Genomic DNA, 26,459 nt, shown 5'->3' with positions numbered 1-26,459 from the left:
ATTTGGGACTTAGGCCTGTGAAAGGTATATATTACACAGATTAAAAGGAACCTTTTCAATAGAAACTTTCCTACCTTTTCTGATAGCTTCAGGGAGGGCCATCTTAAACAGTAGGAAATCTTGGAGGAATTTCAGGGGACTGGGATTTTTTTCAATCCTTAGAATTTAAAATTAGTTATGAGCTTTAGCCTAGCCATTAGTATATAAGAATATTTTAAAATTTTCTCTCAGAGACTTCTACCAGTAATCTTTTATTTAATGGGGTTTTTGAGAGAGCCAGGGGGCTCAGAATTTCTTAAAATGCATGTGAGCAAAATATGGCTTTCTTGTGCTTAGGGCTCATGTTATGATGAACATACACAAGAGTAGTATATCCCTTCTCACATTTAGCCAACAGAATGTAGGGGAACAAGAAATTTTTCCTCTTACTTTAAGAGTTGAAAATGTTTTTAAACTCCATTCTTAATTTAGCTACCTGGCTCTATAGGATGTCTTTATCCTATAGATGCCTTCAGTTGTCAGGAGGAGGTGGTGGTTTCTTTTGTTAATGGAAATTTACTTTTTTGATCGTAGTCAACTTTAGTAGAGCTCCACTATTTCCTTAATATCAGTTGATCTGCTTTATTTCTTTTCTCTGAGATTTTCTTTCTTCGTTACCCACAGTGAATCTTCATCCACAATTTCATCTAACCAGAGTCAGGAGTCCGGTTATCAGAGTGGCCCAATTCAGTCAACAACCTATACCTCCCAAAACAATGCTCAGGGCCCTCTATATGAACAGAGATCCACACAGACTCGACGGTATCCCAGCTCCATCTCTTCATCACCCCAAAAGGACCTGACTCAGGCAAAGGTAGTGGCTTCATGAGCCTCTGGGCATTGGTTAGGAGAGTAGTGGGCAAAGCCATTTAATGTTAGCATTTTGCTTCATGACAAATGGTGCTAAGACACCTTGAAGTGCTGATTGAGAAGCTGAAAAACACATTTTTGTGGTTGGTGAAATAAGTTACTTTTAGCAAGTCTAGAGACTCAGAACCAGAAAACTATTCTCTTCTCACTAAAGATTTTTTCTCTATATCAGTAGACCTCACCTTTTGCTATGTCTTGGTTTGGTTAGGGAGATAGCTATATGTACCAGTGGGGATGTGGAGTGACTGTCATATGCAGCCGTAAAAATAAATGGCTTGGCTGAACTTACTCCCACATCCTCCCCCACAGATCACTGGATTTGGGCCTTTTCCTGTACCTGTTTTGGGTTTGGGATCTATCTGGCATTTGGTGGGTTGCTTTTTGTTGCCTTGGTTCTTAGAGGGTTGGTATATCTTTTTGTTGTTTTTAATTTTTGTTTTATTTTGTTTGAATAGTCTAGAATTATGTTAATCCTTTGGTTAATTTACAGCATTGCTCTGGAAATTAAACTGAGTCACTCAGTGCTAGCTTCATCTATTCACTTGAGTTTGTCTGTTTCTTACTACTCTGTTTTTCGTATCAGAATGGCTTCAGTTCTGTGCAGGCCACGCAGTTACAGACCACACAATCTGTTGAAGGTGAGTGCTCTCCAGGCTTTTTCCTCCCAGTTGTGTATTTCCTGTTTTTTCAATAGTTTCTCATTTCTTAGATTGTAGTCAGAATATCCCTGGCTCAGTTGTCAAAATATCTGGTTACAGTCTTAGCTTGATTTTACCTTGCTGTTTAATCTCAAACCATCCTAAGTTTTAGGTTCACCTGTCATTTTTATTGATTGATTGATTGATTGATTGATTTGGAGAGGGAGAGAGAAATATTGACACATTGTTCCCTTACATGTGCCCCAATCAGGGATTAAACCCAAAACCCTGGAGCTTTGAGACGATGCTCCAACCAACTGTGCTAACTGTCCAGGGCTAGGTTCTATGTCTTAAAATGGTGATAATCACCTTGGTTCACTGGAGAAAAGAGATTAGTGCCACAAAATGCTTGGAATTGAAAAACAGAAAAGGATTCTATCTGAACACAAATGATCCATTATTAAATAACTCACACTCTTGTCTTTGGGACAGTCTAGAACTATAGTTACCCCCTCATTTCTTATAGACACTTCCCTTCCTCTGGTGAGGTCACTTCCTTTCTTTCATTTCCAGGTGCTACAGGCTCTGCAGTGAAATCTGACTCACCTTCCACTTCTAGTATCCCCCCTCTCAGTGAAACGGTATCTGCAGCTTCCTTATTGACGACAACCAATCAGCATTCATCTTCCTTAGGTGGCTTGAGCCACAGTGAAGAGATTACAAATACTACTACAACACAACACAGGTGATTTAGGGTGAGGGTTGGAAGTTGGGGTTGATTAGTAGCAGTTGGTGAGAGCTTTTTGATTATATCTTAGCCCTTCACCTGACAGATCACATTAGCTAAGTAGATGATCAAAAACTATTGGGAATAAAGACAAAAAGATGATTAAAGTAAAGGAAGATTATTTCCCCCCCCCTTTTTTTTTTAAGTGAGAGGAGGGGAGAGAGATAGACTCCCTCATGTATCCCAACCAGGCTCTACCCAGCAACTCCCATCTGGGGCTGATGCTCGAATCAGCTGACCTATCCTTAAGTACCTAAGGCTGATGCCCGGTCCAGCCAAGCTATCTTCAGCACTTGGGGCCAACGCTTGAACCAATCAAGACACTGGCTGCAACAGAGGAAGAGAAATAGATGGTCACTTCTCATGTGTGCCCTGACTGGGATTGAATCCGGGATGTTTGCACACCGGGCCAATGCTGTATCCACTGAGCCAACTGGCCAGGGCCTATTTTCCCTTTTTAATGTCCACTCTAGTGTTAACTGCCCATTACCCCTGATTGACTGTTCTATTAACCATATGATCTCAGATTTCCTTGGTCCCATATTCTGTCTTCCTTGCTGTATTCATGACCAAAACTTCAGGTCAGGTGACCATATACTATGGCTTATGGCAACCTCTTTTTTGTTACAGCACGTTATCTACTCAGCAGAATACCCTTTCGTCATCAACATCTTCTGGGCGCACTTCAACATCCACTCTTTTGGTAATCATGGTGTTATAAAAGGATATGTGGTGGTTTTTTACACTTACAATTATCCAACCATAAGATTCTCCTAAGAATGGATTCTGAGGTGGCAAAATGATAATTGATCTGAGGTTGCAGGAATGAAGTAAAAGACTGAAATCAAGAGAGGAAGAAAAATCCAGAAATATGCAGAGCTGTGGGCCAGTTCTCAAAGCCCTGGAAGTGACTTTCCTGAATCTTTATGTGATTTTTTTTTTTTTAATGCAAGTTGGGTGGGGCTTTGTATGCTATGATAAATTCTGTAAGACTATTCTTTTCTAACTGATACCACCATTTTTATTCCTTGGTCTGATACGTGCTGACCATGAGTTCTGAAAATAATCACTGTGAGTCTGAGCATCCTGTGAAAGTAGAGACCAGACCAGATATGAGCTTTTGGCCAAAGAATTAATTTTACTGTTGTGATTTATAACAGCTATTTGTGTAATTAGGCTGAGATGGTAAGGAAGACAACTAATTTAAAAAGGACCCATTTGGGGAAAGGTGTCTGGTTTGCCAGGAGCCTAGGGGAAGATAATGGGGGCTAAGGCTTTCTTGGGAGTCTGTCATTTCTCAAACTATTTCAGGTTTAAATTTAAACAATCCTTTTTCTTATTAGCCAGCCAGCATTGGTTTCTGGGGGTTGTCCCACTCTCTCTACTGCATTTCTAAACAGGGTGGTAGTGTTTTGTTACCATTCTTGCCAAATTACTCCTGCAGATTGTATATCTGAAGAGTATTTAGTAATTTCTTCTAACTTCTTTGGCAGAGGGTATTTTCCCTCAGACATTTTTTCTTTTTTAATTTTCCATTGATTTAAGAGAGAGAAAGGGAGGAGGGGCAGGAGAGAGAGACAGCATCAACTCCTTATTCCACTTAGGTGTGCACTTATTGGCTGCTTCTCATATGTGTCTTGATTGGGGACTGAACATGTGACTTTAGTGTGCTGGTACAATACTGGATCCATGGAGCCACCTGGCCAGCGCCTTCCCTCATCATTTTTAATTGGGAAGTTGACATGATGATATCATTAACCCTTTTAGTAGTGAGTTTTTTTCATGCTTGCTGACCCCTGGGAGTGAGGTTTTTTTTTTTCAAAAAATGAAATTAGTTCCAGTTCCAGTTTTATTAGCTTAAAATCATGTTTGATAACCAGTTTATGGAAACAAAGAACATACATTTGCCTTTTTTTAATTTTGCCTTACACATTTTTAAAATAAATCAATTGTACTCTGGGTGGTCAGGAGGCATGAGGACATACATGAATGTTTGTACTATTCAAAGGGTTAATAGCAGGGATTTTTTTATCTTTCCTGACCTGTTAGGCTAATTGCTGTTTCCTCCTTCTCTCTGCCACTGCTCTTTCTTTTTGAAGCACACAAGCGTGGAGAGTGAGGCGAATCTTCATTCTTCCTCCAGCACTTTCTCCACCACGTCCAGCACAGTCTCTGCACCTCCCCCAGTGGTCAGTGTCTCCTCCAGTCTCAATAGTGGCAGTAGCCTGGGCCTCAGCCTAGGCAGCAACTCAACTGTCACAGCCTCGACTCGAAGCTCAGTTGCTACAACTTCAGGTAGCCCTGTGTACAAGCTGGATGACATTCCTTTGGGATGATGGAGAGAAGTGATTGTGTTACAGGATAAAAATATATGTCTCTTTTAGGAAAAGCTCCTCCTAATCTTCCTCCTGGGGTTCCGCCATTGTTGCCTAATCCTTATATTATGGCTCCAGGGCTGTTACATGCCTATCCGGTAAGTGAAACTGAAGGGCCAAGGTCAGGCCCTCTATTGTATATTTTCTCTGTGAAACACATACTCTGGGCCTCAGAAGCCAAAGGCCAGAGTGTCCACCTGGAATCCCTTTCAATTTTTTAAAGAATTATTTTCTTTATTTGAATTGATCCTTACCTCTGACCTTTCTTTGCTGGCCCTGACCTGGCCAGAGCAGAGGTCAATTTTTCTTTCTTTCTTTTTTTTTTTTTGGACAGAGGTAGGAAAGAGATAGATGCGAGGCATCAACTTATAGTTGCTTCAGTTTAGTTGTTCTTTGATTGCTTCTCATATGTGCCTTAACTGAGGGGCTTTAGCTGAGCCGGTGACCCTTTGCTCAAGCCAGCAACCTTGGGATCATGTCAGTGATCCCGTACTCAAGCCAGTGACCACACGCTCAAGCCAACAAGTTTGCGCTCAAGCATCGACTCGAGGTTTTGAACCGGGGACCTCAGCATCCCAAGTGGGAGCTTTATCCACTGTGCTACCACCCATTAGGCGCAGTTTAAGTTTTAAAGACGCCTGTTCTGGGCGCTGGTTGGTTGATTGAGTGAATGAGAGAGTCTACCTAGTGTGTAGATGTCCTGGATTCAATCCCCAGTGGGCATACAGGAGAAGTGGCCATCTGCTTCTCTTCCCCTCCCACTCCCCTTTCTTTCTGTCTCACCCTCTCACAGCCAGTGGTTCGATTGGTTCAAGCGTCAGCTCCGGGCACTGCAGATAACTCAATTGATTTGATCATCGGTCCCAGATAGGGGTTGCCTGGTGGATCCTGGTTGGGGTGCATGTGGGAGTCTGTGTATCTCCCCTCCTCTCACTTAAGACAAATAATAAATAAAATGACAACCTGTCTTCAGAGTCTAGATAAGGCGTCCCCAAACTACGGCCCGCGGGCCGCCCGCGGCCCCATGAGGCCATTTATCTGGCTCCCTGCTGCACTTCCTGTACGAGCACCTCTTTCATTGGTGGTCAGTGAGAGGAGCACTGTATGTGGCAGCCCTCCCAACGGTCTGAGGGACAGTGAACTGGCCCCCTGTGTAAAAAGTTTGGGGACCCCTGGTCTAAATGGATGTAAAGATGAAACATCTTTAGTATTTATACTTTTTTTTTCTTTTACAGAGACAGTCAGAGAGAGGGATAGACAGGGACAGACAGGAACGGAGAGATGAGAAGCAATCAACCATCAGTTTTTCGTTGCGACGCGTTAGTTGTTCATTGATTGCTTTCTCATAATGTGCCTTGACCGCGGGCCTTCAGCAGACCGAGTAACCCCTTGCTCAAGCCAGCAACCTTGGGCTCAAGCTGGTGAGCTTTTGCTCAAACCAGATGAGCCCACGCTCAAGCTGGCGACCTTGGGGTCTCGAACCTGGGTCTTCCACATCCCAGTCCGATGCTCTATCCACTGTGCCACCACCTGGTCAGGCATATTTATACATTTTTTTTTTCTTTTTTAATATATATATATTTTTTTGTATTTTTTTTCTGAAGCTGGAAACGGGGAGAGACAGACAGACTCCCGCATGCGCCCGACCAGGATCCACCCGGCACGCCCACCAGGGGTGACGCTCTGCCCACCAGGAGGCGTTGCTCTGCTGCGACCAGAGCCACTCTAGCACCTGGGGCAGAGGCCAAGGAGCCATCCCCAGCGCCTGGGCCATCTTTGCTCCAATGGAGCCTTGGCTGCGGGAGGGGAAGAGAGAGACAGAGAGGAAGGAGGGGGGCGTGTGGAGAAGCAAATGGGCACCTGTCCTATGTGTCCTGGCCGGGAATCGAACCCGGGTCCCCTACACGCCAGGCCGACGCTCTACCGCTGAGCCAACAGGCCAGGGCCTATTTATACATTTTTTAATAATAACACACTACTTTGTTACCCAGGCACTAGAGAAAATGAGTAAAATATTCTTTCTAAAAGAGATAAATTTTAAGCCATATTTTGAAGGGTATGAGAGATAGGCTATGCATGTATGACTTGTGTCTACCCTCCTGCTGTCCAGAGACCAGTCTAGTTGAATTATTAGTATGTATAACTCAAGGAAAGCTTCAAGACCTTCCGTGAATCTCTTATCTCTTGTATTTCTTTCCTCTTAAAGAAAACTGAAGGAAATAACCTATTTCCTGTTCTTCCTAAAAATGAAGATGAATGTTCTGTTAATTTATCTTGTCTCCTAGCTCCTTAGTTTGCAACTGTCATGACCAGTTCATATTAGTAGTGTCACATGCTTGTATCTTTCAGCCACAAGTATATGGTTATGATGACTTGCAGATGCTTCAGACAAGATTTCCATTGGTGAGTATTTGGTGTAGAGCTTAGGAAAAGAACTCAATCTTAAAAAATTAGTGTTGGGAGGATTAGTTTGAAATGTCTAGTTCATAAGTCATAGACAGCTCTTTCCCAAACCATACCTTCATACACACACTTTGATTTAAGATATATTAGAATATAGGGACTCTGTGAGTAGTTCTAACAGAAGGTACTTAAAAAAAAAAATCAAAGTTTTGGAATCTTGGAAGTAAATTTTAGTGATCTATAGCTCAGAATACTGTGGAGCTCCCAGGATACTTTCTGTAAATCTCAGACAATTCCAGAAAGGTCTTATTTTCTCAGCAGTAGTAGACTATCAGAGATGATTATCTAGAGGTTTGAGAATATTTCTGGTCCTAATGGACTTAGTGTGTTTTCTAGTGGGCATACCCGTAGACCTTGCCTGACTGTACTCGTGGCCAGGTAGGGGGGACAGTGTATGCAAGAGTAATTTGGAGTTTGTGCCAACTCTGGCCAGCTTACTTGGTGGCTCAAAAAGTTGCATTGCTTCAACATCCTCCTGCCTTTCAACCTGTGGAATTACTCATTTTGGAGAATGGGTGATATGGAATCTGTTCTTTTAATTCTCTCTTCTAGGATTACTACAGCATCCCATTTCCCACACCAACCACGCCGCTGACTGGGAGGGATGGTAGCCTGGCCAGCAACCCTTATTCTGGTAGGACTGGGATAGGGCTACTTAAAGGGAGATTGTGTTAAGATTGGTGGCAGAAACTTGATTAGTAATAGGAAGGGACCCAGTTTAGTTAAGATCTTTGACAGAAATATAGAATGATGTGATGAATCAGTATTGGTAGATTCACAATCCTGCTAAAGATGGGCATGTGGCAATTTTTTCCTTTTCTCACTTTCTGTTGTCTCCCTGTGATTCCAGATGACATTTTGACTTGGTTTTCCTCAGCCGTTCTCCAGGTTTCCCAGGAAATGCAGTGTTTGAACTGGCCTTCCTGCTCACCTCTGCTCCTGTACCCTATTCACAGAGGCAGTTTCATTGCCTTGCTTGGCCACGGGCTCGCTCTTTTTCTTTTCTTTTCTTTTTTTGCTTTTTTTTCTTTGTTTGACCTATCGTCCTCACCTTTTTCTTTCTTTCTTTTTTTGCCTGACCTATCATTTTCCTGACCTATCATTGTTTTTCAAATCCAGCATGGATTGCTTTCCATGGAGGAGGAGTTGGGCCAGGGAGTGGGGAGGAGATGATAGAAAATGAGTAGGTTGGGAAATCACACAGGAACTTTATTCTGGGCCTGTCTCTGCCACAGCATTGTGCAGTCATTCAGCATTCATCCTTGACTAGCACTGTGCTTTCTGTGTGTTGAGCAATGCGAAATGGAATCACAAAGAAGTATAATTCAAAGAGTTAAACATTAATAGGATTTTCTGGAATCATGTGGAACCAGAAGTAGTCATTCTACTTTGGTGTGGGTGTGAAAGAAGCAGGTACATTTAGCCTTTCCTGTCATAGGTGACCTCACAAAGTTTGGCCGTGGGGATGCCTCCTCCCCAGCCCCGGCCACAACCTTGGCCCAACCCCAACAGAGTCAGACGCAGACTCATCACACCACGCAGCAGACATTCCTGAACCCAGCGCTGCCTCCTGGCTACAGTTACACCAGCCTGCCATACTACACAGGGGTTCCGGGCCTTCCCAGCACCTTCCAGTATGGGCCTGCTGTGTTCCCTGTGAGTACTTGGGCTTGGGCTTTCCTTGTGGTAAAGCGTCCTATCCCTAGCACTATTCTAGCTGTTTTCAAGAACTTTTTAATAATGGATGAAGAAGAACACTTTCTACCTCTGGCCTGGGAGAAGAGGAGGACTAGAATTGGGGATATTCGGATTGGGATAGGGATTGCCTGTTCTTAGAATTAGCTAAAGGAGGAATGTGATAGCATTCAGCTTTGCTCCCAAGATTGTCATTCATTACCTGCTACCACTGTCTCTTTCCCTTCTTTCACACTACTATTTCTTGACTTAACTGTTTCATTTTTTAAAAGCTTATTAGGGAGCCCATTTCATTAAGCAAACTGGTCATCCTACATCACTATGGGTAGTCATCTGAAATCCCAGTCCCCAAAGGTAGACTGGTGGGGTGAATGGTACTCTGCTGCTGTTTCACTGCAGTTCTGGCCTTTATGCTCTTTAGGTGGCTCCTACCTCTTCCAAGCAGCATGGTGTGAATGTCAGTGTGAATGCATCGGCCACCCCGTTCCAACAGCCAAGTGGATATGGGTCTCATGGATACAACACTGGTAAGCTTACCTTGACCCCAGCTGTCTATCGGACGTTACTAAATGAGTTTCAGGGAGGGAGACTTGGTGTTTGAGAAAATAGCATTGGTGAGGGTGTGCTACTGCTCCATGTATGATTGCTAATGTTTGACTACTTGGGTGTCTGCCTGACCGGCACCAACAGAGGAGCTTGATACTAAACTGTGTATTCACTACTTAAAAGAGGGATGCCCTGGGGCATGTGTTGGCTATTAGCATATGTCAGCAGGCCTAATATTTGGGTAGGAAGCAGGGCAAGGGGCCCCAGGATTCTACTGAAATATCAATGGAGGCAAGTGTTATTATATATGGTACTGATAGTATAAAAGGGTGCATATATAGAAGGGTTAAGTGGGTTCTTTGCTAGCATGCTATATATAGTATGGTTAGCTTTCATTTCTTTCTTTTTTTTTTTGTATTTTTCAGCTTTAATTTCTTTATAGTACTATTTTTCTCATTTGGCCTCTTTTTATTCCCTGGCTAGGAGACCTAAGTTGTGGAGAGAAAGGATTAGGGCATGAGGATAAGCATACCTTGGAGATACTGTGAGTGTGCTTCTAGACCAGTGGTAGTCAACCTGGTCCTTACCGCCCACTATTGCACGTTCCAGCTTTCATGGTGAGCGATAGTGGAGCAGCCAAAGTATAAAAAGAAAAGATTTAACTATAGTAAGTTGTTTTATAAAGATTTATTCTGCCAAACTTAGCAAAAATCCGACATAAAGTACTTGGTAAGTAATTATTATTATGTGCTTTAACTTGCTGTAACTCTGCTTTATAAATTTTATAAAGTAAAGTTACTTCCCTACTTTATAAATCACCATTACTGTGGAACTGGTGGGCGGTTAGAAAATTTTACTACTAACATAGATACAAAAGTGGGCGGTAGGTATAAAAAGGTTGACTACCCCTGTTCTAGACCACCATAAAAAAGCGAGTTGTCTTTGATGGTGGAGGGTCTTGCCTTCACTTTCTAAAAACACAACACTTGTGAGGTGCAATAAAATGAGGTATGCCTGTACTCAATAAAATGAGAATTGGACCTTTATGTTCCTTCATTTGTGTGGCTGGTCTCTTTGCAAAATCCACTTGTAAATCTTGTGGCGTGGAAGGAAATGTAGGAATTTTCTGAATGGGTACTGACCTAAAAGAGGCTTAGCCCATCTCTTGCTTCTGTACCTGACACCTACACTCCACATTTGGAGGAAAAAAAGGAGTTTGAATAAAACAATTCTATTTACTACTTTTTTCAGTGATTGTAGATGAATATGGGTGGGGGGAGGAGGTTGGGGTTGAAGGTTGTACTTCAAAGTTCTCTGTTCAGTTATGGTTTCATGATGATTTGGATGGAGTAGCATTTGTGTTCTTCATCCTTGTGTGGGCTCCAGGTGGGTAAATTGCCCAAGTGTTTTAATAATTGGGAAACTGTGAGCTGAGTACAGAGGGCAGTTGGTCTGAGAACTAACAGCCAGGTTGGAGCTTTGAACTGTGTTGTATGACTTGATACACCCATTGAGATTTAATACCTAGACTCCTTGTGGCTCTCTTATTGAGCAAGATCCACCCTAATCCTTGGTGGGACGGATAATAAACTTTGATTTGGAGTTGCCCCATTCTAAGAATATTAGATTTAAGTCTTAGTTGGACTAGGTTCAAAAATTTTGAGGGGTAGGTGACTGATAATGTAAAAGAATGGCATACCTGATTCTGGAAATCCTAGCTTCTTCCCTTAAGATTTCAGAAACTTTCTGTAGCAGCCCTTTTGAGAACCCCCAGTTCCCAAACCCAGAGGATTCTTGTCATCCCATTCCTCATCAACCTCTAAATTCATTTATTTTTATGTATTTGATTCCTTTTAGGAAGAAAATATCCACCCCCTTACAAGCATTTCTGGACGGCAGAGAGCTAATTTGGCCCAAGGCTGGGGGCTATGTTTTGTGTGTGTGTATAAATTTGCACTGAAGTCTTGTTTCAGAAACCAGACCACTGAGGAGAGCCTGCTGAGCTGAGGCCATGGCCTGCGTGGCTTGGGGAATTGAGTTGGTGGATACCTTCTGGGCTTTTGAACTTGCCCTTCCCCCATTTCCCTCTCCCCCATGTGTCTGACCCTGTCTTACCCATATCGAGTTCAAGCGGTGCAGCACCTCCGAAGCATCAATGCACACACCTGCTGTTGCTTTTGTTTTCTGGAAGGCATGTAGTTTCAACCTGTAACAAAAATATTTGTAGTCTTCAATAAACTGTGGTATTTCTTTAGCTAACTCTGGCGTTCTTTCCGTGCATGTCTTTCTGGACACTAGGAGCCAATGTTGTGCAGTGGATGAAGGGTGGAGGGTGGCCTTTTCAATCAAACCCCAGCATAGCCAAAGACCTGAGAACTTTTCAGTATGGTGATTTTATGGAGGTGGGGGAAGGGAAACAATCTCAGTTTCCAACCTGTTGATTGGTTGGTAAAGAAAGCTATTTGTAGAAAATCTCTGATTCTCTGTGCTTATTATAACTCTTCACTTTCCACTTAGATCTCCCCCTTGTCTCAGACATAAGCAGGGTAGAAAGGAAAAAAAGTTTAGTGTCATGTCATAGTGAAAGGTAGAAAATATGGTAGGGCTGTTGTTGGGGAAACATCTTCCAACGCTTAATTCCCACATTTGGTTCCCCAAGGCCAAATGGCTGATTGAGATCTGATAGTCTTGAGTGACCAGCTAGTTGATGACTCAGGCTATGGAAACTGCTATCCTGGAACAATGTTCTTAGTCCCTCCATGGCTTTTCAGGGATTGTGGATTATTAGTCGTTTTGCACTTGTGGGTGTAGCTAGGGATGTGTGGGAACGGTTTGGTTAGACATCTTGACTATGGAAATTCTCATCTGCACTCAATCTAACTAGTACATCACCAGCCCTTTGTTTACAGAGTTAACTTGCACAGTGAGAACACCATTCTTGATTAATCGGAAAACCAGGTATTCTACTTTTCTTTGTTCCCAGCCCCCTGGAGTAATTATCTCCTGGGGGTGTGACCAACTTTCCAAGGGAGAGATTGGTTCTTGTGTTAGTGTGATCATCACTGTTTGGGAATGGGGATCCAGGAGGATTTTGACTCTTGGAAGGAAAGCAAGAGAACTCTAGTCTGAGGATCTTTCTAATAACTGGTAAAGAGTAGGTAGGGAAACCAAAACCTATTATTTTCTAGTACCTCTAATGCTTACACTGAGGCTATTATGGCTACTACAAAGAGAATTTTTTTTTTTTTCTCTCTGCACTTCCAGTCCCTTTAACCAATATCCCTATTAAGACCTCTAGACTGCAAGCTGGTTTTTAGCTAGTCCAGCCTTTGGAAAGAGTGAGACCAGGTAGGGGCACTTTAAAACTAAATTCCTCCCTACCACCCAGCTTGAGAGTCAAGTTAGCTAGTTCTCCCATTTCTGTGGGATGACCAAGGAGAGTCAGTAAGTGTTGAGCCTGTGCAGTAAAGGTCAGTCATCTCTTGTTTCCCGCAAAAATGTTCCGTTTATATCCTGTCTATTCCACCTTACTCTCAACCCTTCATACAAACCTCATCAGCTTAGCCTTTTCCATAAATGAGCTTGTTTTTAAAGTTAGGCATATTACCAGTGATTTGCCAAATGGGCACCTGGGTTTTGAAAAGGGAAGGGGAAAAAAAATACTGTATCAGCTCAGGTATTGTTCCTGTCTTTTATTTCAGTACCCTGAAAGTATAAAGTTGATACTTTAGACACCGGAAGTATTTTCTCATGCTTGCTTTCTGTAGTTCTGTTCTTTTTCCTAGCTGGTGTTTGCTCCTCCCTGGAACTATCTGGACTTGTGATGTGGGAGGGGTTTCCAGGTTAAGATGCCACTTCTATTGGGAAGATTCTAAAGTGGCTGTCTAAGGTGGGCTTAACTTTTGACGGCTGCCTTTGTTCTAGGCATTGGGAGGACTTGGGTTCTGGAGTTTGAAGGGGGATTGCTGCTGAATTATGGGTGAATGGAGGATTTATTTGTGATGTGGTCACTTGAGTGCCTCTAAAAACTTCTGTCAAAGTGCTTCTAACAGCAGAGGAGAAGGATACAGGGACATAGAGTGAAATGCAAAGTTTTTCTGAAGTTTCATTTTGTCTCATTTCATGGGAAGCATCCTTAAAGAGCATGCTTTAAATTTTGAGTTACTTTACCTCAAATCTTTACATAAAATTTCTCTAGTAAGATGCTGGATTTTATATGATGGCTTTTTCCTATCTCCTTGACCATTTGCCCCAGGAGGTAGAATAATGTGTATTTCAGTTTAAGGAGTATGAATTAAAATTAATCTTATTACTCTGGTTTCCTTAAAGTTGTGGTGGTAGGGACTTTTTTCAAAAGAAAACAAACATTCAGGTTGTTAGAATATGAATTAAAGCCTTTATCTCACAGAAAAGCTGAAGTTGTAAACTAGAATAACATTTAGATTTTGTGTTCCATCTAACCTGTAGGAAATAACCTATTACTATATACCTTCCATATCCCACTCCCTTAAAATGCCTAAATGGAAATTCATCTTTGTGCCAGCTCGGAAGTATATAGCCTAGAACAGTGGTAGTCAACCTGGTCCCTACTGCCCACTAGCGGGCGTTCCAGCTTTCATGGTGAGCGGTAGCGGAGCAACCAAAGTATAAATAAAAAGATAGATTTAACTAGAGTAAGTTGTTTTATAAAGATTTATTCTGCCAAACTTAGCGAAAATCTGACATAAAGTACTTGGTAAGTAATTATTATTATATGCTTTAACTTGCTGTAACTCTGCTTTATAAATTTTATAAAGTTACTTCCCTACTTTATAAATCACCATTACTGTGGAACCAGTGGGCAGTTAGAAAGTTTTACTACTAACAGAGATACAAAAGTGGGCGGTAGATATAAAAAGGTTGACTACCCCTGGCCTAGAAGCTCCAAGACTGGAGAAGCTGGACTAAGTGAACTGAAGCTCTGGGAATGAAAATGCTCTTGCGAGTTGAATTGGACTGCTCTGCTAGTACTTAACTTACGCTGTGAAAGCATGGATTTTGAGCCCAGAAGTGTCTCTTCATGAACAAAAAGCCAGATTACCTGTCTTCTGGAGCAGGACTGAATGAAGTTTGGGTGGATTGATTTGAAATGGACATTAAAAGTTTAATACATTCCTGTTGAGCTTTGCCACAGGAGTTTTGAAAACTATGCTAGTGAGCTTTGGCTATATCCCCTTGTTCTCAAAAAAAAACTTGCCTCACTCTCACACATACACTCAGTACACACCTGGAAAGGACCAGAGAACCCTTAGCTAGCCTTTGTGTCATGAACTCTTATCCCTCAGGACTGACCTGACGCTGGAAAAACAGAAAAAATTCCCTTGTAGTGCCATAGCTAGAAAGACTGCACATGTCGCCTTCTTCCAGGTTGAGGGTTCAGGCAGCTAGCTGAGCTAATCCTCCTATCTATTTTCTCCTCCCCTAGGTGTATCAGTCACCTCCAGTAACACGGGCGTGCCAGATATCTCGGGTTCTGTGTACTCCAAAACCCAGGTAGGTGCCTGGCTCTGGATACAAGTGGAAAAGAGTGATGGACATAGAGAAGGTAGAGTTATATTAATAGAAATGATCAGGAACAGCCCTAAGAGAGGTGTCAGGAAACATTCTACTAGAAAATGATTGGTCTTTGGACCTCAGTTTCTTCAGGAAGCTTTTTTTTAAAAGAGAATTTATATTTATTTGAACCAAACTGATGATATTTTGAGGAAGTAAAATCTCAAATGCTCCCAAGGAAGTTTAAATTAGCCCTTGGGATGAGGGGGGAGGACAAGAGAAATGTTTTAGGAGGATTGGAAATTGAAATGTTTTGGGAGGATTGGAATTGTGTCATGTGATTTATTGTATAATTGTCCAGGTCCTTTTCTTACCCATTCCCAACCTTTTCATAACTTTCCAAGAGAAAGTATGGAATGAAGGAAAACTCATTCCATTCTTTTTAAGTGTATCTATAATGGAAGAGTGGAAAAGGAGCGGGCAAAGCCCAACTCAGTAAAATGAGGCATTTGAATTACCCACAGATTTGTATTGTTTCTTTTTCCTCCCACCACCACAAATAAAAGTTTGATAAAAAGTATTAGGAATTATGGTGGAGTGCTTCATGGTCGAGACCTTTAGCACTCAAGGTCTCTCACTGTATTCATTTCTTTTGCAATATCCAAGGAGTTCTCATTTCTAACCAATCCCAGAGATGGGGGTGCTAAGAGTAGATAGCAGATTTCACTATGTTCATCATCCTCTCATTTTGTTCTTATAACTTGAGAGGTCAGTAGCATCCCTGTTTTATATATGAGAAAACTGAGGTTTAAAGAGTTATTTTCTCAGATCACACAGCTATTAAAGCACAGAGCTAGACTGAGACCTGAATATATGATTTCAGATGCAGTGTTCCTTCTATAACACCATGCTGCTTTTTGAGGGTGGGAAAGCTTGAGCTTAGCTTAAATCCTAAGGATTCATTTGCCGATTCCTTTTATTCTGTCTCCTCCCGTCTCCTGTGTAGCAGTCCTTTGAGAAACAAGGTTTTCATTCCGGTACTCCTGCTGCCTCCTTCAACCTGCCTTCAGCCCTAGGAAGTGGGGGGCCCATCAATCCGGCCACAGCTGCTGCCTACCCACCTGCCCCCTTTATGCACATTCTGACCCCCCATCAGCAGCCACACTCCCAGATCCTCCACCATCACCTGCAGCAGGATGGCCAGGTAATAGCGCTCGCTCCCTTTCTCCTTTCCCTTCCTTTTCCTTCCTATCCCTTAAAACTGCCTCCCCTTTCCTTTTCTTACCCTTCCTCACCACCACCTCCACCCAATCCTCCCCAGCGCCAGCCATGGGCACACAGCACATTACAGACACAAGCGCACATAACACAAGCGGCTGGCAAAGGAGATGTCAGAGAAGGGGCCACATTGAAACCTTTTATGCCCAATTCCTTTGGTGCCTTTCTCCACCTCCTCCTGTAGCACAGTTGTCCTCATCCCATCAGACCTGGGTCACACCTCCCCTCTTACCTCTCCCAGCCCTCCCCCCTCCCTCACATTATAGCTTTCCCTTCTAATAATGGTGGAGTTCTATTGTCAAAGTTTGTCCCTTTATTTTCCATATATCCTGGTTCTGCCTCAGCTACCATATTTGCAGATGATTCTCTGTTGCCAGCGCCAGCAGGAGGAGCAGGTAATGAAACTAAATGATATGCTTGAACCCACTCCTTTTCAGTCCCCATTTCACCTCCACAGTCTTAGGGAACTTGAAAAGATTGCACGATCACAAATCGGGATACACAAACACAAACACCTTGCTGAGCTCTCTGGCCTCCCATTCCTCTCTTGTCCTCCCTTCCTCAATGCCCTCTTTCTTTCTACCCTCCCCTGACTCTGCAAACACTTGGTTACTGGAATGGAAAGGATTCTTGGAGCAGCATCTGGAGCCTGGGGCCTCAGACTGTCGCTCCTACCTTGCCTGAAATTGAAATGGGCTCACAGATATATGAAGAAGGGGTGGGGAGCCCTGGGGTGGTACCAGGTGACCTCTCCACTATAGGTGGCTGGGGAACTGGAATAAGGCCTTCTTTGCTCTCAAAGACAGCTTTCCAAATTGAAGCTCTCCTGGGGATCAATGAAAATGAAATCACCTGTGATCACTCATCTTCAAGAGGCCATAATTCTCTATAGAGAGTTGCTTTTTCTCAGAGAAGAGAGAGTTTGGGGGTTATGGGGAGAAGGTGAAATTGAAAATAAGTAGAACTGATTCACTGTTTCATCTCTGAAGGTTTCTTGCCCTCTTCTCATCTTCCCCCTATTTAAAGGTTGAAAGCGTTTTTTTGTATAAATCAAATTTTCTATGGTTGAGAAGCTTCAGAGTAGTTTCTAAGCAAGGGGAATGGGAGAGCAAGATGATTACCGTATCTTCACCTGAAGATGTCACAAATTTGTCCCACTAACTAGACACCTTTTTCCTCCCCATCATCCTCCCATTCCCCTGCAGACGGGCAGCGGGCAACGTAGCCAGACCAGCTCCATCCCGCAGAAGCCCCAGACCAACAAGTCTGCCTACAACAGCTACAGCTGGGGGGCCAACTGAGGCCCTGACCCTCTCTTCCTGGTCCCATCTTCTGAGAGGGCTTCTCAGCCTGGCAACTATGGAAACAGCATCAAAGAGAGGAATGTGGGGGGCATCTGCTGCCCCCCAACCCCCCAGTGGCCCAACCCATGCCTCAGCTTCATGTCTGTCCATTCCCATACCATCCCCACTCTGTTGTATGTATTATAGGATTTGTATTTTCTTTTTTTTTTTTCCTTCCTTTCCTTTCCTCCTTCCCCCTAGCATTCAAGATTATGAAACCTTGCTGTGGGCCCTGCCTTTCCTTCTCCTCCTGTTCACCCTGGTGGTGTATGGGTGAGGTGGGATGGGGGGACCCCAAATATATATCAGCCCAACAGCCCTGTGTCTCCTCCTTTATTATTAGGAAACAAAACAACAACAAAAAATGGCGTCATGAATATGAACAGCATTGTCAGATAAATTAGTTGAAGTGTTTTTTTTTTCTTTTTTCTTTTTTTGTACTGTGTCCTCAAATTTAATGGATTAATGTGTCTTGTATATATAAAAAGAAAACCTCTACCTTCAGCCTCTGCCCATTCTTGCTCCATAGGACGTCCTCAGTCTCGTCGATGACCAGCTTGGTAAATAAAATAAATATTACTGTACCAACTGGGCCTCTAGTAGGCCCCGAAGGCAGTGCAATAAAATGAAATCTTCATCCTTGAAGAACACCTCTGACCTTAATGCTTTAGTATTGTGCCCTTTGAAGGGATTCCCTTTCTTTCTCCCCCTAAAGATTTCACAGCCTGTTGCCTGGAAAGAACCACCTATGCAGATTTCAGGCAGTAAAGGGAGTGGAATAGTGAATGTTGGGTGGAAATGGAGAGGATTAAGGAGCTGAAGGAAATTGCTTTGTAAAAGCAAAGTATAATTTAGCTGGGTATAGGCAAATGAGCTGGAAAGCAGGGCAATGTGCAGTATGCTGGCAAAACTGAGGGTTGGGGCCCATTTCTCCTAGGAGTATACCACAGTAGTTTTTGCTGCTTGAATGCTTTCATTTCCCATAGCTATACTCAACCCCTTGAAAAGGAGTCTAGAGAAAGGTCAGGATTGGGATTGGGGTAGGAGTGCAGGGGGAGAGAAGTTTTGAAAGGCATGACACTTCACTAGATTTTCCTTGCTCTCTCACAAAGCCTTTATTCTGCTGGTTCTAAAGCCTACATAGAAAAATTATAAGAATCCCTTATAGTTATTACAAACTCCTTAGTAGCTGGAGAGATGGAGTTAAGTGCACGCGTCCCCATGTCTAGCTCTAGTCAACTCGGGAATTCAGTATTAGAAGGAGCTTGATAAAACACTTGATCCATCCCACTTAGACTTGACTGAGGTCAGTCAAGGAACAAACAAGGTTTAGGAAGGGGCGAGGTGACTTTAAATGGAAGACTGGTCGTAAATTGGTGTGGGAGGGCGGGCATGCGACCAGTTCATTTGTTCGAGTGGGCTGCCCTCTGGCGGCTTCAGTCGGCAGCATTTATCTTTAAACATTCGAAATACCTTATTGGACCGGGTTGGTCAGCAAAGAGGATCATCGGCTTAGGAGACAAGTGATCACTGGAAAATGAAAATTAAGCATGACCTGTGGTGGCGCAGTGGATAAAGCGTGGACCCGGAATGCTGAGGTCTCCGGATTCAACCCCAGGTTTTGCCTGGTCAAGGCACATACCAAAAGTAACTACAAGCTGATGCTACCCCCCTCCTTCTCCCCTTTCTCTCTAAAATCAATAAAATCTTAAATTCAGAAAGCCAATTCGCCTCACAGAAAACGCGCTGTAAAGTGATGTAGTAAGACCGTGGCTCCACCCCTACCCATGTCCCACTTACGGTCGTTTTGCGACAGGGTGTCCGGATCTCAGGTTTGTTTTCCGGCTGCGTGAGCTGAGCTTTTGCTCAATTTCCGGCATAGCGCAGGTTACTCCGCCAGGTGTAAATGAACTTAAGGTGGGTTTCGGCAGTTCGAATCCCACTACGGGAATGAGCCTGTTTGACCTTTTTCGAGGTTTTTTCAGCTTTTCTGCACCTCAGAGGTAAGAGAAGGTCCGGTTGGGATCGGGGTGGGGGTGGGGAGGGTCTTCTGACGGGAGTTTGACCTCTAATATATTGTTGGAAAAGCGTTCTCTTCCCCTACTCCTTCAACTCCTGTGGAGAGGACAGAAGTTAAAACATTAAGCACTCAGCCCGCGACAGTAACCAAGACGGTTGTTAAGAGGATTGAAAAGCTTTTCTCCAATCCGGAGTGATGCAACAGGGTCCGGATGGGGAAGACAATGGGGCTTTGGGTAGAGGACTGTGAGCAAGTATACAGGATCTTGGGAGAGGAGAAGCTAGGGGCCACTGACGAAAAGCCAAAGGGAGGTGTTTTGGGGGAACCGGGAGATGAGGATCGACTTAGATTAAATATTAAACCCCAATGGTCAGTCTTCTACCCTCACTTCAGCTTCCCAGACACCTACCTAATCCTGATCCACTTTGCCACCCACGAGTTGATTTTATGGTTTAAATAGTGAGTGCTGAAATTTTGGTGGCCAATTTACCTCCACCCCAGACACAGAGATCCCTTTTTTGGAGGGATGACTCGAGATGAAGATGAGGAGGAGGAGGAGGAGGAGGATGAAGCAGCCACCTGGGGCCGTGAGAGCTCGAGGTTTGAGGCTCCCCAGCCTCCTGAGGAATTTGGCTTCGGCTTCAGCTTCAGCCCTGGAGGAGGGATGCGTTTCCACGATAACTTCGGCTTTGATGACTTAGTACGAGATTTTAATAACATCTTCAGCGAGATGGGGGCCTGGACCTTGCCTTCTCGTCCTCCCGGTGTGTGGCTGCCTCTGAGGGAGAACTTACAGTTTCTACTGGGTTGGTGGGTGAAATAAGGAGCCTTTAGAAAGTAGTTGGAGGGTGGGAAGTGTGAAAAGACTGATGATTTCAAGGGAGGGCGCATGCGGGAGTCTTACTGCCTCCCCGTTTCCAACTTCAGAAAAATAAAAAAAAAAAAAGAAAAAAAGATCCCAAGTCCTTTCCCACCTCCAGCATCCATGCACCTGCCACTTTTCTTCAGAACTTCCAGGTTCTGAGTCAGAGGCACCTGGTGAGCGACCGCAGAAGGGACAGACACTTCGGGACTCGATGCTTAAGTATCCAGATAGTCATCATCCCAGGATCTTTGGGGGGGTCTTGGAGAGTGATGGAAGAACTGACTCCCCCAAACCAGCACCAGGTTGGGGCTCCCAGAGACCTTTTCATAGGGTGAGTACATCTGAGCCTGAAAGGAGAGCTTGTGCAAAGATTGGAATCCTTGTTGGAAACTAGCAGACTTTGGTTGAAATCTTGGCCCCTCCACTAGTGTATTTATCTCTTTCCTATATTAAGCTTCTTGTAGGATTTTCTTTGGGGGGAAATGGGAGTTCTTTTTTTTTTTTTTTTCTAAAGAAAAAGAAAAGTCACTGATCAATATGATTCTTGCACAAGGCAGGATTGTTGGGGGAGGACAAGAAAGTATCAGTTCAGGAAGGCTTTTTGGTAGGATACATAAATTAGCTAGGAAGGAGGAGGGCTGATTAAATTAAGCTATATTGATGGGATTCTTTCTCCTGGGGTAGGGGGGTAATTGGGGTGGGGGAAGGTGGTTTTGGAACTTGGAATAGTTCGGGTTCTTTGACTCCTCAAGTTGCAGATTGAGAAGTATCATTTCATCTACTTTGGCTTCTTCTGCAGTTTGATGATATGTGGCCTGTGACCCCCCATTCTAGAGCCAAAGAGGACAAGGGTGAGTCTGGAGGGAGAGGACATTTACCAGCCCTCTTGTTCTTCAGAAGTTCCATCTGTTCTCTCTCCCTAAAGTTTCTTCCTGACACACTTATCCCTTTCTTTCCCTTAGACTCTTTCTTTCCTTTTTCCTCTCTCTGCCCTTCTAGATCTCGATTCCCAGGTTTCCCAGGAGGGCCTTGGCCCACTTCTGCAGCCCCAGCCCAAATCTTATTTCAAGAGTGTCTCAGTGACCAAGATAACTAGGCCAGATGGGGTGAGTTGGGAGAGAGGGGTAAAGGGAACTGTAGACAGATAAAGGGAATGATAAAGGGAGCTGAAGCCCTGGACAGAGGAATCTTTGTAAAGAAACCAGTAAACTCATCTCTAATAATGTTAGGGATATGGTGGGGGCTTTTCCTTATATAGACAGTAGAGGAGTGCCGGACTGTGGTGGACAGTGAGGGACGGACAGAGACCACAGTAACCCATCAAGAAGCAGACGGCAGTTCTAGAGATGGTAAGTGGAGGGTGCGAATCAAAGTAGTCCCCTTAATTCCTTGGGAAAGGGAAACCCTTACTCTTCTACCCTTTATTATTCTCATCCTTTGCCTCTGCCCAGTCTCTGTCACTTAGTGTATCTGTGTGTATCACTTTCTTCCTTAGATCCAGAATCACCAACACCTACAGCTGTGGATGATGCCTTTTCCATCCTGGATTTATTCCTAGGCCGTTGGTTCCGGTCCCGGTAGCCTTGTTAACCCTCAGAGGCCTTCAGGTTCTTCTCACCTCCCATCCTTTTCTCACCATCAATGGGTTTAGCTTCTCCCACCACCTCAGGGCCTTGGGTTTGTGGAACAGTGAGTTGGGGGTACATCAGTATGTTACTCATCTAAACTGAGCAATAAAACCTTTATTTATGGTCATTTCTCAGTCTTGGTTTTGTCAAGGCTGTTTCACTTTCTAGCACCATCCAGGTTTCCTTAAATTATCTTGGTCCAAAACCTTGTCCAAGTTCTTTATATTTTGTTCCACTTTCAAAACCTGATTTGATAAATAAGGGTAAGGTAGCAGTAGAAAATACGTTTCCTTTTGGAGGAGATAGGATAACTAGAAATAATACCAGGAGAATTTCTAGATAGGGATGCATAAGATTCCCAAAGAAAAGAAGTGTGTTTGGAAGTGTAGAGGATAATTGCTTCCCTTGGTGTGGGATCACTCTGATTGGATAGTTCATGAGATAATTTAAGGAAGTACTATACATGTGCAAATACTTCTTCCTTTTAGTGGCTATGCTCTTATTTTTTAAAATATTATATATGTTGGATAACTGAGCACAAACATTTCTGGAGCCTTTTATCATTTAAAAAGTTTTTTATTTTGTTTTTTTTCACTGAGAGAGAGAGGAGAATGAGAGTGATACAGACAGGGATTGACAGCAGATGGACAGGATGGGAGAGAGATAAGAAGCATCAGCTCATAGTTGGGGCACCTTAGTTGTTCATTGATTGCTTTCTCATATGCCTTGACCTGGCTGCAGCCAAGTCAGTGACCTTTTGCTCAAGCCAGGGACCTTAGGCTTCAAGCCAGCAACCATGAAGTCATATCTATGATCCCACGCTCAAGCTGGCCATCCTGCACTCAAGCTGGTGAGCCTGTGCTCAAGCAAGATGAGCCCACACTCAAGCCGGCGACCTTAGAGTTTCAAACCTGGATCCTCAGTGTCCCAGACTGATGCTCTATCTACTGCGCCACCGCCTGGTCAGGTTATCATTTTAAAAGTTTTGAGCACTATGATTTAGAGTAGCAGATCTTATAAATGTATTTTTCTCTGTGCTCTGGCAATCCCACTAAAATGAAATTGAAGGGATTTTTCTAGCCTGGCCGGACGGTGGTGCAGTGGATAGAGCGTCTGACTGGGATGTGGAAGACCCAGGTTCTAGACCCCAAGGTCGCCAGCTTGAGCGAGGGCTCATGTGGTTTGAGCAAAAGCTTACCAGCTTGAGCCCAAGGTCGCTGGTTCAAGCAAGGGGTTACTTGGTCTGCTGAAGGCCCACAGTCAAGGCACGTATGAGAAGGCAATGAACAATTAAGGTGTTGCAATGTGCAACGAAAAACTAATGATTGATGCTTCTCATCTCTCCGTACCTGTCTGTCTGTCCCTCTCTATCCCTCTCTCTGTCTCTGTAGAAAAAAATAATAATAAAAAAAATAAAGAGATTTTTCTAAAGAGGCATATAACAAGAATGGTGAATAGAAGTTGATTTATTGAAGCTAAATTGATCTTGTCACTTACAGTTAGTAATTCTTTTTCTTATTTTCCATGTGAGAGGAGGGGAGATAAACAGATTCTGCATGCACCCCAACTGGAATCCACCCGGTGATCCCTATCTGGGGCCAATGCTCTGCCCATCTGGGGCCATGCTTGTAACTGAGCTATTTTTAGCACCTGATATGGAGGCTCCATGGAGCTATCCTCAGTGCCTGGGGCCAGTGTGCTTGAACCAATCAAGCCCTGGCTGTGGAGTGAGGAGGGTAGAGAAGCAGATAGTTGCTTCTCCTGTATGTCCTGACCGAGAATCAAACCCAGGACTTCCACACACCAGGCTGATGCTCTACCACTGAGCCACACAGCCAGGGCCAATATTAGTATTCTTTATATTTTTAGAAATCTTTTGCCTGACCAGTGGTGGTGCAGTGGGTAAAGTGTCGACCTGGAATACTGAAGTCGCTGATTAGAAACCCTGGCCTTGCCTGATGAAGGCACATACGAAAAGCAGCAACTATGCCTGACCAGGCGGTGGCGCAGTGGATAGAGCGTCGGACTGGGATGCGGAAGGACCCAGGTTTGAGATCCCGAGGTCGTCGGCTTGAGCGTGGGCTCATCTGGTTTGAGCAAAAGCTTACCAGCTTGGACCCAAAGTCGCTGGTTCGAGCAAGGGGTTACTTGGTCTGCTGAAGGCCCGTGGTCAAGGCACATATGAGAAAGCAATCAATGAACAACTAAGTTGTTGCAACAAAAAACTGATGATTGATGCTTCTCATCTCTCTCCGTTCCTGTCTGTCTGTCCCTATCTATCCCTCTCTCTGACTCTCTGTCCCTGTTAAAAAAAAAAAAAAAAGAAAAAAAGAAAAGCAGCAACTATGAGTTGATGCTTTCAGCTGCTCCTCCACCGCCTTTCCTTCTCTCTCCTTTTCCTAAAATCAATAAATAAAATCTTTAAAAAAAATAGAAATCTTTCTTAACCCAAGGTTAAAAGGATACTTTCCTTCATTATCCTCTACAAGTTCTCTAGTTTTGCCTTTTAAATTTAGGTTTTTAAATCCACCTGGAATTTATCATCCTATATGGTATGAATCAGGGGACCAATTTTATTTCTATTTGAAAAAATATATTTTCATATATATGTACTAATATTACAAAACAGATACAGATAATGTATAGTCCTGTGTTGGTCTTTCTAGTCTCTCTTCTTTAAAAAATAATTACTGATTTTAGAGAGGAAGAAACCTTGATTTGTTGTTATACATATTTATGCATTCATTGGTTGATTTTTTTTCTTTTTTTTTGATGAGAGAGACACAGGAAGGGAGAGAGAAATGAGAAACATCAACTCGTAGTTGCAGCACCTTAGTTGTTCAATGATTGCTTTCTCATATGTGCCTTGACTGGAGAGCTCCAGCTAAGTCAGTGTCCCCTTGCTCAAGCCAGCGACCTTAGGGTTTAAGCCAGAGACCTTTGAGCTTAAGCCAGCGACCATGGGGTTATGTCTATGATCCCACATTCAAACCAGCAACGCTGCACTCAAGCTAGTGAATCGGCACTGAGCTTGATGAGCCCACACTCAAGCCAGTGACCTTACGGTTTTGAACCTAAGTCCTCAGCATCCCAGACCAACGCTCTATTTATAGCGCCACCACCTGGTCAGGCAGATCTTTCTTTTTAGAAAAGATTTTATTAATTGATTCTACAGAGGAGAGAGAGAGAGAGAAAGGTGGGGATGGGGGGAGGAATAGGAAGCATCAACTCCCAGTTGCTCCTTCTATGTGCCTTGACCAAGCAAACTTGGGGTCTCCAGCTGGCAACCTCAGCATTCCAGGTCGTCACTGTATCCAATCCACTGCACCACCACAGGTCAGACAAAACTAATCTTTAAAGTGATAGGTGCAAGAAGAGGGATATGGTGACATTTTATATTCTTTAACATGAAAGGCTGAAGGAGGGTGGCTAATGGGAGGAAGTGTGTCGGTTTGGGAAGACTAAGTGTCTTAGATTGTGTGCTCCTAGAAATAGACTCTGTTATAGGGAATTTCATGCAGAAGATTTATTTGAGAGTGTTCTTGGGAGATCCGCCTACAGGGAAGTGAAGGAAACAGGTTTGAGTGGAAGGGAGTAGCTGACACGATGTGGTTGTAGCTGAGCCCTTAACTAATCCTAGTATTCTCCAAGGAATTCTGAAATAGAGATAACTCTTTCAAGTTGTCCCAAATTAAGGCAAAGAGGTCAGGACATTGTATCCTTTAACCAGGCAATCGATATTGCAGGAAACCTGCTGAGAGAGGGCAAGACAGTTCCGTCTCCCTCCCTTTCTTCCTTTCTTCCTCCCTTTTTTCTTTTTCTAAGTGAGAGAAGGGGAGATAGTGAGACAGACTCCCACATGTGCCCTAACCAGGATCCACCCAGCAACCCCTGTCTGGGGATGATATTCAAGTCAACTGAGCTATTTTTAGCACCTGAGGCTGATGCCTGGATCCACTGAGCCATCCTCAGCACCTGGGGCTGATGCTTGAACCAATGAAGCCATTGGCTACAGGAGTGGAAGAGGGAGAGAGAGGGCGAGAGAATCAGATAGTGGCTTCTCTTGTGTGCCCTGAGTAGGAATCAAACCTGGGATGTCCATATGCGGAGCTGATGCTCTATCTACTGAGCCAACTGGCCAGGGCCTGATCCTCCTTTCTGATCTGATTGGGATGGAAAACAACATATTTACCTGATTGATGACTACATACCACCAGTCACAGGCTCTATTAAACTACTCTACAAAGTTACCATATAAAATACAGCAACTGCAATTGGAGTTAGTTTTTGGTTAAGTTTATGGTAGATCACTGCCACCTGCCATGATCTATTCGGTTTTTGTAGGAGCCAAACTGGTAGTATAACAGCTGCCACCTCTCC

General features: G+C 43.6%; 2 protein-coding genes, 1 long non-coding RNA gene and 1 other non-coding gene across 22 annotated transcripts in view; 3 read left to right on the top strand and 1 right to left on the bottom strand.

The window, feature by feature from the left end:
- Positions 1-18,149, top strand: part of UBAP2L (ubiquitin associated protein 2 like) — a 51,680-nt gene extending 33,531 nt beyond the window's left edge. For 7 of the 17 annotated variants that reach the window (XM_066262009.1, XM_066262011.1, XM_066262007.1 and 4 more), the window contains 14 exons: positions 664-853; positions 1,493-1,547; positions 2,121-2,292; positions 2,965-3,037; positions 4,434-4,629; positions 4,719-4,807; positions 7,059-7,112; positions 7,725-7,806; positions 8,611-8,828; positions 9,289-9,394; positions 14,878-14,945; positions 15,952-16,149; positions 16,568-16,618; positions 17,429-18,064. In XM_066262009.1, the coding sequence (XP_066118106.1) occupies positions 664-853; positions 1,493-1,547; positions 2,121-2,292; positions 2,965-3,037; positions 4,434-4,629; positions 4,719-4,807; positions 7,059-7,112; positions 7,725-7,806; positions 8,611-8,828; positions 9,289-9,394; positions 14,878-14,945; positions 15,952-16,149; positions 16,568-16,618; positions 17,429-17,524 (1,648 nt within the window). In that variant the 3' untranslated portion in view covers positions 17,525-18,064. Of the gene's footprint in view, positions 1-663; positions 854-1,492; positions 1,548-2,120; positions 2,293-2,964; positions 3,038-4,433; positions 4,630-4,718; positions 4,808-7,058; positions 7,113-7,724; positions 7,807-8,610; positions 8,829-9,288; positions 9,395-11,270; positions 11,673-14,877; positions 14,946-15,951; positions 16,150-16,567; positions 16,619-17,428; positions 18,065-18,095 lie in introns of those variants that run through there. The other 10 variants (XM_066262020.1, XM_066262015.1, XM_066262017.1 and 7 more) reach the window with 6 other exon arrangements.
- Positions 7,510-7,645, top strand: LOC136327525 (small nucleolar RNA SNORA58). Its single transcript, XR_010729724.1, has one exon. It is a non-coding gene; the product is annotated as a small nucleolar RNA SNORA58 (small nucleolar RNA).
- Positions 11,529-19,292, bottom strand: LOC136326291 (uncharacterized). Its single transcript, XR_010729423.1, has 3 exons — positions 19,040-19,292; positions 18,066-18,122; positions 11,529-11,619 (listed from the first exon to the last, which is right to left on the bottom strand). It is a non-coding gene; the product is annotated as an uncharacterized lncRNA (long non-coding RNA).
- Positions 19,293-19,392: 100 nt separating this feature from the next.
- Positions 19,393-22,206, top strand: HAX1 (HCLS1 associated protein X-1). Of its 3 annotated transcripts, none has more exons than XR_010729422.1 (7): positions 19,393-19,569; positions 20,088-20,350; positions 20,595-20,782; positions 21,251-21,302; positions 21,414-21,557; positions 21,710-21,800; positions 21,947-21,993. XR_010729422.1 is itself a non-coding variant. In XM_066262024.1 (7 exons), the coding sequence occupies exons 1-7, from the start codon at positions 19,517-19,519 to the stop codon at positions 22,030-22,032; spliced, it is 840 nt and encodes a 279-aa protein (XP_066118121.1). In that variant the 5' UTR covers positions 19,396-19,516; the 3' UTR covers positions 22,033-22,206. The 3 variants fall into 3 exon arrangements, 2 of the variants coding, with proteins under 2 accessions (XP_066118121.1, XP_066118122.1); XM_066262024.1 differs by having other exon boundaries at positions 19,396-19,569; positions 21,451-21,557; positions 21,947-22,206; XM_066262025.1 differs by having other exon boundaries at positions 19,431-19,569; positions 20,111-20,350; positions 21,451-21,557; positions 21,947-22,206.
- The last annotated feature ends 4,253 nt before the right edge of the window (positions 22,207-26,459 follow it).

Source organism: Saccopteryx bilineata, chromosome 2, assembly GCF_036850765.1.
Source record: "Saccopteryx bilineata isolate mSacBil1 chromosome 2, mSacBil1_pri_phased_curated, whole genome shotgun sequence".
Classification (NCBI taxonomy): Eukaryota; Metazoa; Chordata; class Mammalia; order Chiroptera; family Emballonuridae; genus Saccopteryx; species Saccopteryx bilineata.
This window is presented reverse-complemented; position numbering and strand designations above follow the sequence as displayed.